Source organism: Choloepus didactylus, chromosome 27 (genome assembly GCF_015220235.1).
Source record: "Choloepus didactylus isolate mChoDid1 chromosome 27, mChoDid1.pri, whole genome shotgun sequence".
NCBI lineage: Eukaryota > Metazoa > Chordata > Mammalia > Pilosa > Megalonychidae > Choloepus > Choloepus didactylus.
This window is the reverse complement of record NC_051333.1, coordinates 15,110,705-15,122,263: the sequence shown is the minus strand read 5'-3', so window position 1 is coordinate 15,122,263 and position 11,559 is coordinate 15,110,705. Positions and strand designations below refer to the sequence as shown.

Here is an 11,559-nt window from a genome sequence, read left to right as displayed (position 1 = left end):
CTGTGTAACCGGATGAGACTTTTCACCCCTACCCAAGTGGACCAAAGGCACATGCGCCCAGTCGACAACCGGGTGGGAGCGGGATCGCGGAGCAATCAGCAGCTGACAGCGGCAACAGAGGAGTCTTTTAATAGAAAAACGCAGGTGCAACAGCAGCCATACAATCTCTTGCAATCCAGACAGCAGTGTACTTCATTCAGTTCTTCACCTTGGGGGGTGGTCTGCGAGAGGAAGAGGGGAGATGAGGGGAGTCTCCAGGATCATGGTGCTCCTAACACTGACCCGCACAGCTCTGGGTGCAAAGGACAGGCTTCTCTCCTGGTATATTACTGGGCCCCTGCTCACCTGTACACACCCACAACCACAGCGTGATCTCTTTCGTAGGGCTCTAGGGTCAACTGCTCCTGGGGCTTCATGTTCTCCTGTTGCATCTTTTTCACTTCAGAGGCAAACACGGCCTCCGCAGAAGCTGTGGAGTCAATGCAGTTGGCCTATAGCAGGAAAGAGGATTTGACGTTTGCAGCAAGGCTTTTGGGCTGTGCTTCCCCCTTTTTTGGGGGAAGTATTTGTTTTCACTGGAAACTCAGTGAAATTAAGGCTCAGAGACCAACATTTGTCTCTTCTATACTAGGGTTTTAGAAATGTGGGGAAAAGCTTCATTAAATAAGCTTTCATTTTGATTTGGATTTGAACTAGGAAGCTTTAATCCGGGCCCCATTTATCTAAAAACTAGTTTTTGAATTTTACATCTAGAGTTTGTCTGTTTTCTCTTATTACTATTATTAACAGTAATAACCTGGCCGAGAATAACAAAGCAAATGTAGCAAAAGGTTAGTGAATGGTCAATCTGGATGAAGGGGATACAGGAAAGTCCTCTGTATTTCAAAGTTTTAAAAATGCATCTAACATTTATCTAGTATTTAATTCTATGCCAGCCTCTGATCTATACACTTCACATATACTAATTCTTACATTTGCCCTAGAGATAGGACCAATATCGCATTTTACAAATGAAGAAACTGAGACACACGAGGTTAAGTAACTTGCTTAAACTCACACAGCAAGCTGGGATTTAAAACTCAGATGGTCAAACTCAGCGACCATGCACTCGACCACTACAAATTATTCTCTAAATTGAAAGCTTTTAGTTTTGCAGACATTTTTACATCACGTATTACTTGATTGAAGCTGGGGAATGAATGGTAGAGGACTGGAATAGGGACAGAGGCTGGGAATAGATTGATTGGAGTAGGAAAGATGGAGACCCCCTTGTTTTGACTGATTGCTTGACAGACACTGATAGAGAAGACATCCTGGGACACTCCCATCCCATCTCAGAGTCCACGAAGTTCCACACCTTAATGGAAATCACAAAGTGTCCTCCATTACGCAAGAAGGTATGGGCATTCAGGGCCACAATCCGGGTCTGGTCTGGTTGGGCCACGTCAGCAAAGATCACATCCACCATTGCTAGGGAGAGAGGAATGGTAGTTAGAAGTCAGGCCCACCAGAGACGACTGCCTGTGCACCATCACAAGCAGATTCTTGGCAGAGTCTCCCTGCCTCCAATCTCACTTCCCCCACTGATTCCCCATCCCTCCACAGTGCCCCCAAGATGGGTCCAAAACAGTCATGTCATTCATTCCCTCCTTTTAAAGCATGGTTGCCACCTACTCTGTGGCCAGCCCCAGGCCAGCAGTGGGGGACAGAGAGACGAGTCAGACCCGGACCCTGCCCTCAAGACGCTCCCAGGTTTGGAGGGGGAAGACAGACATGTCATCAAAAAGGCAAGTAAAGGTGAGTACTAATAAGCAAGAGCATCTGCAGGGTTGTCAAATGAAAACAAATTGCAGGACAAAGAGTATGGTATGAGAGTATGAGGGAAAAAAAACTCGTAGAAAAGAAAAACCAGTGGAATGAAAAAGTAATGTTTGTAAGCCAGTGTGATTAAGGGGTGGGGGGCTGGGAAGAGAAGGAACCTTAACAAATGAAAAGGTGGTGTAATAAAAACTGACTTTTTAAAATTCGGGACAAGTAGACATCAAATTGTTTGCATTGATTCCTCTGGGGTTGTTTTATAAGGCTTTCTGTTTTTACATTATGCTTTTGATTTTTTTACAAAACAAAATCATGTTACTTTTCTAAGTAGAGAAAAGGAAAAAAAAATACAGACATTAAAATATTCACAATGGCCCCTTGTGGGCCAGGCCCAAGCTCAATGTGTGCCTCCTGGGCTAGGATCATCAGATGATGAGGGGCCTCCTGAAGGGGGGTTTATACACAAGACAGGAGCAATGTGGAAAGTGCTGTGTTTTGGGGGGGCAGGCTGGAAGCACAGGGGTCTAAGGGAAGAGATCAGAAGAGAGGAAGCTGGCCTGTCGAGGGTGCCAGACACCTGAGACCCTGGAACAGAGACCCCACCTCCACAATCTCACTCCCACAGACTTGAGAGACCTGCTCTCCCACCCCAATTCAATCCAGTGCAGGGCTCTGGATGGCCTCTTCCAGGAAACCTAGTTCTAGGAGTGGCCTGTCCTACCTGACTTGGGCCAACCCCCAGGCCCCCTTACCAATGAGCATGCGGTATTTGTGTGGGTGCCGAGCATCCTCGATGACAGGAATTATGTTGGTCCTCTTCTTCGCCAAGTTAATGAGGTCACGGCCAGAGCGGTGGGAGAACTCGACTGCATAGACCAGACCATCCTACAATAAGACAAGTAATAATAACGATGATACCAGTGCTCACATGGAGCCCCTACTTTGGGCCCATACTCTGCATGTAGCATTTCTTCAAATCCCCAAATCAAAACCCTACCATTTAATGGCTATTGTTATCATGTCCCAGGATGTGAAGTCATCAGCCAAAGGTTATTCAGCAAATAAGTGGCAGAGCCTTCCAAACCCCAAGATGCCTGATCTGAGAGCCTAGACTCTCAATAAAGGCTTAAAAACAGGAAGCCAAGGCACAGTGATGAAGTACAACAGCTCACAGCATTTGCAACAGGCCAGGCATTATTCAGAAACACTTTACAAGATTTAACTAGTCTAATCTTCACAAGTATGTTTTCCAGAAGGGTAAATTGAGCCCCAGAGAGGATAAGTAATTTGTCCCAAACGACATCACTATTAAATGGCTAAGCTGGGATGTGAATCCAAAGAGCCTGGCCATCAGAGCCTGAGGTTTCCAATCACTAAATTACACAGGCAGTGATAACATAAATGAGCAAGGGGTCACAAAGTTAGATGCGCAGGCTCCCTCTACAGATGGGATCGTGAAATGCAGGCCTACAAACTAAGATCTGTTCTTTCAAGAAAAACCAGAAGCCCAGATTTGGGGGACATGAATTTTTAAAGAGCAACCAATTCAAATAGTCTGATACCTATACTCCCAGCTCTGGGCCCCTCCAATGCCCATGCCCCTTTCCTCAGATCCAGGAACCCAGAAGCGAGACTCAACAAGGCATTGGAGGACTTCGGATTCACGTGGCTCACTTTGTGGCACACACAGTGAATGGAAGCAGACAGGACTCTGACTCCAGGCTGGCAAAGGGAGGCAGCCTTTCTCTCCCACCCACCTCACTGCCAACTCTTACTACTTTGTCACAGATGCCCACCCACTCACCCACCCCCACACTCACCGGGCCTACGATGTCAGAGACATGGGAGACAGTAGTTCCTGAAGCAGCTCCGAGGTAGAGCACCTTGGCCCCCGGCTTGATGTGGATCTGGTCCACACCGCCCAGGATTGCTGCTGCCAGTTTTGAACGGAAGGGGTTCCATGCACGGTACTCAATTTTGTCATCTCCTTCCTGGGCCAGGAGAGATGGGGAAGGAAGTCATTGCTGGGCTCCTCTCCAACAGCCCATTCCCCTGTCCCAAGGGCCCCCGAATAGGACTGGGCATTTCGTTGTTGTACAAGAAATGAATGTGATGAAGAGCAGGGACCAGGACAGATGCAGTCCTGCCCTTGCAAAGGTTACCAATTCAGGGAGAGGGGATGGCAAGAGACAATAAACACAGAGAGACACAAGATCACATCAGATAACATTAGGTCCTATGGGTTCATTCAACAAGCACTTACTGTGCTAGGCCCTGCTTGTGCCAGACCCTGTTCTAGATGCTTGGGATATGACAATGAACAAGAAAAAGCTCCCTGCCCCCAAGAAGTAAGTACCCAGTAAACTACTGTGCCAGTTTGAATGTATTATGTCCCCCCAAACACCATTAGCTTTGAGGCAGTCTTGTGTGGGCAGATGTATTAGTGTAAATTAGATTGTAATTCTTTGTTTCCATGGAGATATGACCCACCCAACCGTAGGTGATAACTCTCATTAGATAATTTCCATGGAGGTGTGGCCCTGCCCATTCAGCATGGGCCTTGATTAGTTTACTGGAGCACTATATAAGCTCATAAAGAAGGAGCAAGCTTGCTACAGCCAAGAGGGACACTTTGAAGAATGCACAGGAGCTCAGAGAGGAGCTGCAGCTTACAGAGACATTTTGGAGATGGCCTCTGAAAGCAGACTTTTGCTCTGGAGAAGCTACGAGAGGACAAATGCCCAAAGAGCAATTAAGAGTGACATTTTTGAGGAGCTACAGCCTAGACAGGAACATTCTGGGAGAAAGCCATTTTGAAACCAGAACTCTGGAGCAGACGCCAGCCATGTGCCTTCCCAGCTAACAGAGGTTTTCCGGACACCATTGGCCATCCTCCAGTGAAGGTACCCGATTGTTGATGCCTTATCTTGGACACTTTATGGCCTTAAGACTGTAACTATGTAACCAAATAAACCCCCTTTATAAAAGCCAATCCATCTCTGGTATTTTGCATAATGGCAGCATTAAGTAACCGGAACAAGTACGTAAATATAACACGTTATACTAGATGGTGACATGTCAAGGGACAGGTGAAAATGAGAAAAAGTGGCAAGGGAAGAGCCGAGAAGGAGCTCCTGAATCGGACCTGAAGGAGATGAGGGTTATCTGGGGGAGCACGTGCCAGGCAGAGGAAAAGCAAGCAGGAAGGTCCTGAGGCTACGAGCGTGGCTGGCCAAAAAGAAAATAACATGGGGAAGAGCGCCTAACCAGAAATGCAAATGAGGGGAAGGAGCCAACCTCACGCAGAGGTGCAGGCCGAGGGAACAGCCAGGAGGTCGGTGCAGCTTGGTTAGGGGGAGAGCAGGGGGAGATGAGGCCGGGGATGGGAGGGGGAACTAGACATGCAGGGCCTTCAGGGCCGGTGAGGACCCAGGACCGACCTGAAGGCAAAAGGGAGTCACAGAAGGTAGGTGAGGAGGGAAGTCACAATGATCCCTGGCGCACACTGGGGTTCCAGTGTCTTGGACAGGGGCCCAGGTCTCACCGAGATGGAGACTCTCTTCTCTCCATAGACTGATTCTCCAGGGACCAGATTCTTGGTGACTAACGCATCTTCCTTTCCTCGGCAGATGAAGACGCCTAGGGGAGGGTTTCAGAGCAGGGCTGAGGACACTGGCTCCCCAGCCCTCCCCTCGGCCGGTTCCCTCCCCGCCTCACTCACCCTCATGCCGATGGGGCTCCACCATCACATTCTTCCCTGACTGGTTTCCTCTTTTGCCTCCCCGACCACGACCCCGGTTGCCCCCTGGAGACTGGAACCCTCCGCCTACAGGAAAGACACAGTAAGAGGGAGCCCCCAAACCTCTTCCCTTGCCACTCCCAAGCCTAGGGAAAGCCTCACTCACCTCCTCGTCCTCCTCCTCCTCGCCCGCGGCCCCTGAAGCCTCCACCTCGGCCTCGGCCCCCGCCGAAGCCCCCGCGGCCTCCACCTCGACCACCACGGTCACCAAAGCCCCCGCGGCCTCCACCTCGACCGCCACGGTCGCTGAAGCCCCCTCGGCCTCCGAAGCCGCCCCCACGGGGACTGAAACCTGTGGAGAAACAGATGCAGGAGTCAGGGCAATGAAGCCTACAACGTTCAACAATCCAACCCCTTGCAGTTCCACTCAGCAGAGAAACCGGTGCATACGTGGCCAAGGACAGTCACAGCTGTAGAAAAACAGGACAAACCTAAATGCCCCTCGGAAGAACGGATAAATAAAACGGGGACTATTCACAATCAACAATGAAAATTATCTACAGCCACACACAACAGCACAGATAAATCAGAACCACAGTGTTAACTGAAAAAAGCAAGAACCAGAAAACCACATTCAACACAAACTAAAAATTAAACAATGATAAGCTGTGTTGGAGTATCTGTGCTAAACAAAGTAAAAATAAAAGACACAAAGGAATGATTAAGACAAAATTCATGACAGTTGTTGGGAGGGAGGTATTAGAGCATCAGGATGGGGGAGAATATATGTAAGAATATGTGGGTTACTATTAAAATTCTGTTTTTCTTGGTTGGAGAGTGGATTCACAGAATTCATTATTTTATCAATATTAGTTTGAAGAGCGAACTCTGTGTCGATGCACTGTAGCAGCAAGGTTCCCGGACCCTGGAAACACCTCTGTGCTCTCCCCACACTTGCCCTTGTATTGGGAAGAGAAGCACCAACCCCCAAAACAGAGTGGAGTTCCACATGTCTTTCCCCACTAACTGATCCCCCTGCTTCCAAGCTTGCAGAAGTCCCTCCCAACCAAGGGGAAAAAAACACGATTAAAAACAGAACTGTCTCTAAGGACGGGCAGCAACTTACTAGCAGTCTAGGGCCTGCCAGAAAGATTGAAAGTTTAAGAAACGCTTGGAGAGACTTTATTTTCATCACTTCAGGATACAGCAAACTGTGCGCTGGGCTACAATATTTGAAGCAGAGGGAATTCTTCTGGCACTAAGAGATTCAATACTTGGCTATTCTGAAATGGACTTTTTTAAAAAGTGCCTTTTTTTTGTTTCAAAAGCTCTGAAACATTATTCACGAAGTGTAAAATAGTGTGAAAATTACTGACAGTTTAAAGTGATCTCAGTTGATATAAACCATTCAATAAGCTCAATATCTTTTCATAAAGCTCCATTATATCCCACCCTTCATGTTTCTTAATATTGTTAAAGAGGAACGTGGATTTTTAAATAGTTTTTCCTAATTTAATTTTTAAAAAATGAACCGTTTAATTTTCAAAACTCCTAAACCTAAGGGAGTTACTTACTTTTTATCTTCTATTCCCTCTACAGTCTACTTTCCACATAGCAGCTAAAGTGATGAATCTTTAAAACAGCAAAGCAGATTTCCTTATTCTCCTGCCCAAATCCCATCAGTGGTTTCCCATCACATGCAAAATGAAATCAACTTTATTGATTTCAGTTTATAAAGCCAACAGTTCTCAATCTTGTCTAATCCCTTGGAACCACCTAGGTCCCAACTCTCAAGATTCTGATTTAATTCATCTGGGGTGGAGCTTGGGCACGGGGACTTTTTAAAGTTCCACAGGTGATTTGAATATGGAGCCCGAATTGAGAACCACTGCCCTAAGGATCTGGTCTCTAACAACTTCTCTGACTCCCCTCTTTCCATGTCCAGACCTGTCAAGCCCACTCCAGCTTCTAAGCCTGTACCATTGGCTGCTGCCGCTGTCTGGCTTGGGCAAACATCTGAACCGGTGCTTCATGTCATTCAGGTCCCTGACTGTGTCGCTTCCTAAATGGGCCTTCCCTGTCCACCGTACCTTCCCCTGCTTTATTTTTCATCATATTAATGCTTGTACACAGCATTTTAAGTATATTTATTTACTACTGCCTGTCTTCCCCCCACTAGAATCAAGCTCCAAAATGACAAGGGTTTTGAATTGTTTTAGTTACCACCGCACCCCTAGCACCCTGCACAATAGGTGGCACAAAGTTTGGACTCAATAAATATTAAATGAGCTGACGACTGCCTGCTGATGACTCTCAAACCCCGGGGTCCTGCTCAGGTGATCGCACGGTAAAGGACAGCACTAGTCCCTCCCTTCAAGCAGCTCATGTGTCCCACACACGGAGACAGGGGTCACCCCAGGGAAGGCTCTTGGGAGTCTCAAAACCTTCATCTGTAAATCAGAGACATGGAGATAATACTGGGCCCACCTCATCGAGTTGTAGAGATTATGTGACTTGATACTTGGTACACTGCCTGGCACACAATTTGAATATTATTTAAATTCAGGTGAAAGAGTTCCCTCTCCCCACTAGTCAGAGAAGCAGCAACCAGGCCTATGCAACTCTCAACCAGGCCTGAAAGCATGAAAGTACAGAGGCCTGGGAAGTGTGGGCATGTCACTGGGGGCAGTGGCACCAGTGTTAACTTTTAGTCCTAGAGACTTCAAACACATCTTAGTCCATTTCAGGTCCTAGAGCTCTTAGGAAAATGTACTAAAAGTACCCATTCCTCAGAAAAATGCATGTTCATTCCGATTTCTGGAAAATTTTGTTTTGTTTTGTTTTGGGGGGGGTCCTCCTACACATCCCCCGGTTTAAAACCAGCTCTCCTCCCACAATCTTGCCCATCTTAACAAACTCCATCCTTCCAGTTACACAAGCAGAACTCTCAGTTATCCTTGATTCCTTTCACACTCCATAACCATTGTTAGCTCTCCCCCTTGATGCGCCTGCCTCCACTCTTGCTCCTCTAAAGTCTCTTTTCAACACAGAAGAAAAAGCCCTTTCAAAAATATCAGCATCATGCTCAACATTTCCCAAAGGCTTCTCCTCTCTCTCAGACTAATATCCTTACTGAAGTGCTGGCTCTTGACAACTTCTACAACTTCACATCCTCCATTCTCCAGGGAAGCAGACAATAGGATGCCTGCAGGCGTGCCAGGGCCCAGGGATGAAATATACATAACCTAAAACTCCCCACCCCACTTCAAGAGATTGCCAAACACAGAAAAGAAAGTGAGCTTGGGAGTGGGGCATGGATCCACAAACCACCCCCCCCTTCCCAATGACTCCATCTTCCCTTCAACAGTCCCCCCCTCCACACACACACACACATACAAGAAAGGAAAAAGAAAACCTATAATGGGAAAAAGCCCCTTTTGGTTCAACAGTGAGGGGATGAAGACCTGAGATACCAAAAACAAATACCTTAATTTTGTTCCCTTGAAAATGATAACAATTAGAGCCAACACCAAGCGACTAGATGTCAAACTCTGTGCTAATCTTTTTTTCCCCATAATCTCACTTAATCCTGACTCGGCGCCATTTTATTGAGGCTCAGAGAAGTAAAGTCACTTGCCCGAGGTCACACAGTAGGTTAAGTAGCAGAGCCAGGACTGAAATTTTGAATTGAGTCCCTTCAGCTGCCAAAGTCAGGACTCTCCTACTTCAAGGAGCAGGGATGTGTCCATCAGAATCTCGGGGAAAAGCAAGTGAATAAAACCACTCTTGCGTTGTTAACTACCCTACCCCGGCCCAGCAATCCTAGATTTGTCGAGTTTCATCTCACCGCGGAGTTGGGAATCACCAGACCGATGATCTCCACTCCATCCCCGCGACCCGCCCCTAGAAGAGTAGAGAGCGGGAAAGCGGAGCAGAGAGAACCGCACGCTATCAAGCAAAGAGTCCTCATCCACACCCGGCCTTCTCCGAGAAGCTGGGTTGCGGACCAAGAAGACAGGGAGGCGGCGACAGGGAAGGCAATTGGAAGACCTCCCAAACCCAGTTATCGGACCCAAGATCAGGGCCTTTCCATGCCCAATCCAAAATAGATTCCCCAAACCAACGTCCAGAGCGCCAAGACCCCAGATGCCTGGGTTCAGACTCCGGGTCAGGACCCTCGACTGCCGCCCCCGGCCCAATAATATCTAGAACCTCTAGAGATGACCTAAAAGAAACAAATTCCATACAGGAACCCCCCCAATCCCAGGTCCAAGACCCTCGACTCAAGACCCTGACCTCCAAAGCCAGTCCCAAACCCCCGCACCAAGAACTCGACTTCCGGGTGCAGGATCAATCTCAGGGAGAAATCAGTACCCGCGCGAAACCGGAACCAAGACCCCCGGCCCTCAAGAGACCGGATCCCGAGGTCGAAACTCCAGCCCCCGCGCCAAGGCCCCGCCCCTCAGATTCCGGCCTAGCACCCCGATACCGGCCTGGCCCCAGCCCGGGACCCCCAACCACAACCCCAGCCCGAACCTGGCTTCATGTCGAGCACTGAGCTGCCCGGCTCCGGGGTGTGCAGCGGTTCCCAATCCACACGTTTGGGGTATTCGCACGTGCAAAAGGTGCGCAAGCGCAAGGGAGCGCACGGTGCGTGACGCATTCACGTATCCCCGCCCCTCGGAGCCCCAGCCCCGCCCATCGGTGTCCCAGCCTCTTCCGGAGAGCAGCGCGTGCGTAGTGGGCGAGGGCTCCGCGGGGCTTTTGCGACGCTGCTTTCTCCCTTAGCTTTCAGCTGTCCTGTCTTTTACTGTTCTGTGATCTCTCCCCTAAACACGCTTCCCTCGTCGCTTTACTCTCCACTAATCGGGGCTCATACCCAAGCCTTCGCATGGACTGTGCCCTCTGTCCCTCTTCTCTATTCCTAGCTACCTCCTAAGATTCCCCTGCACCCCCAAAACCTTCCCTTAACCATTTCCACTCCCTGAGAACAGGAACCTACTCTGGGCCCCCATTCATATAGTCAAAAAACAGTTATTATTCTTGTATATACCAGGTATTGTTCTAGGAGCTGGGAATACAGCAGTGACAAGACAAAACTCCACCCTCCGAAGGCCATCTTCTAATGGGGAGACGGATGCCCAACAAGTTAGTAAAACTTGTTGAATGTTAAGAAGGCAATGAGTGCTTTGGAGAAATAACAGAAAATAATTAGTGGATAGGGTCTGTTGGTGATTTTTTTTTTTTTAATGGTGTGGTTAAGGAATGTATCAAGTGACTTTTGAGCAAAGAATTAAAGGAGATGAGGAGTGAGACTTGCACCTAGGTGGGGAAAGAGAGTTCCAACAGGGGGGTACTGCAGGTGCAAAGACCCCGAGGCAGGAAAGGTATGGAGTGTTGGAGAAACAGTGAAGAGGCCAGTGTGTTGAGCAGAGGGAGCAAGGGGAGTGAATGGAGGAGATGAGGGCAGGGAGGTGACGAGGCAGATCGTGTGGGACCTCGTGGGCCATGGAAAAGACTTTAGCTTTTACACTGAGTGAGATTGAGCCATGAGAGGGCTCTGAGCAGAGGAGGAATGTGATTTTATACGGGGTGTCTCTGGCTGCAGTGGAAAACAGACTCTGGGAGTGGGATGGGAGCTGAAAGATCAGGGAGGGGCCTGCCACAGTGGATGGACAAGATCGGGGTGGGGGCCAAGGAGGAGTGAGGAGTGAGCAAATGCTGCATACATATTGAGAGTGGTGTGTTTGCTAATTTTATATTATTTATATTCATCCCCTGTATCCCTTCCACCAAGTAAAACAGAAGTGCCACTCTGAGAAGTTACTGTCAACCTCCAGGAGAGCCCACTAACCCATAGCTGTAGCCCAGAAAATAAGTCCATTTCATTCACCACTGTGTCACTCAGGGCCTTGAAGAGGTCCTGGCACAGAGAGGGTGCTCAGTAAATGTTTGTTGAATGAATGAAAATGAACCCATGTTGTTTTGAGTTCTCTGTGGAG

The 11,559-nt window shown here is 48.3% G+C and overlaps 1 protein-coding gene across 1 annotated transcript; it reads right to left on the bottom strand.

Moving 5' to 3' along the window:
• Positions 1-106: 106 nt before the first annotated feature.
• On the bottom strand, positions 107-10,208 carry FBL (fibrillarin). Its single transcript, XM_037819777.1, has 9 exons — positions 10,094-10,208; positions 5,724-5,909; positions 5,540-5,644; positions 5,363-5,457; positions 3,639-3,809; positions 2,571-2,703; positions 1,358-1,470; positions 346-491; positions 107-221 (listed from the first exon to the last, which is right to left on the bottom strand). Exons 1-9 carry the CDS (start codon positions 10,101-10,103, stop codon positions 197-199), a joined length of 984 nt encoding a protein of 327 aa, XP_037675705.1. The 5' UTR covers positions 10,104-10,208; the 3' UTR covers positions 107-196.
• Between the last annotated feature and the right edge of the window lie 1,351 nt (positions 10,209-11,559).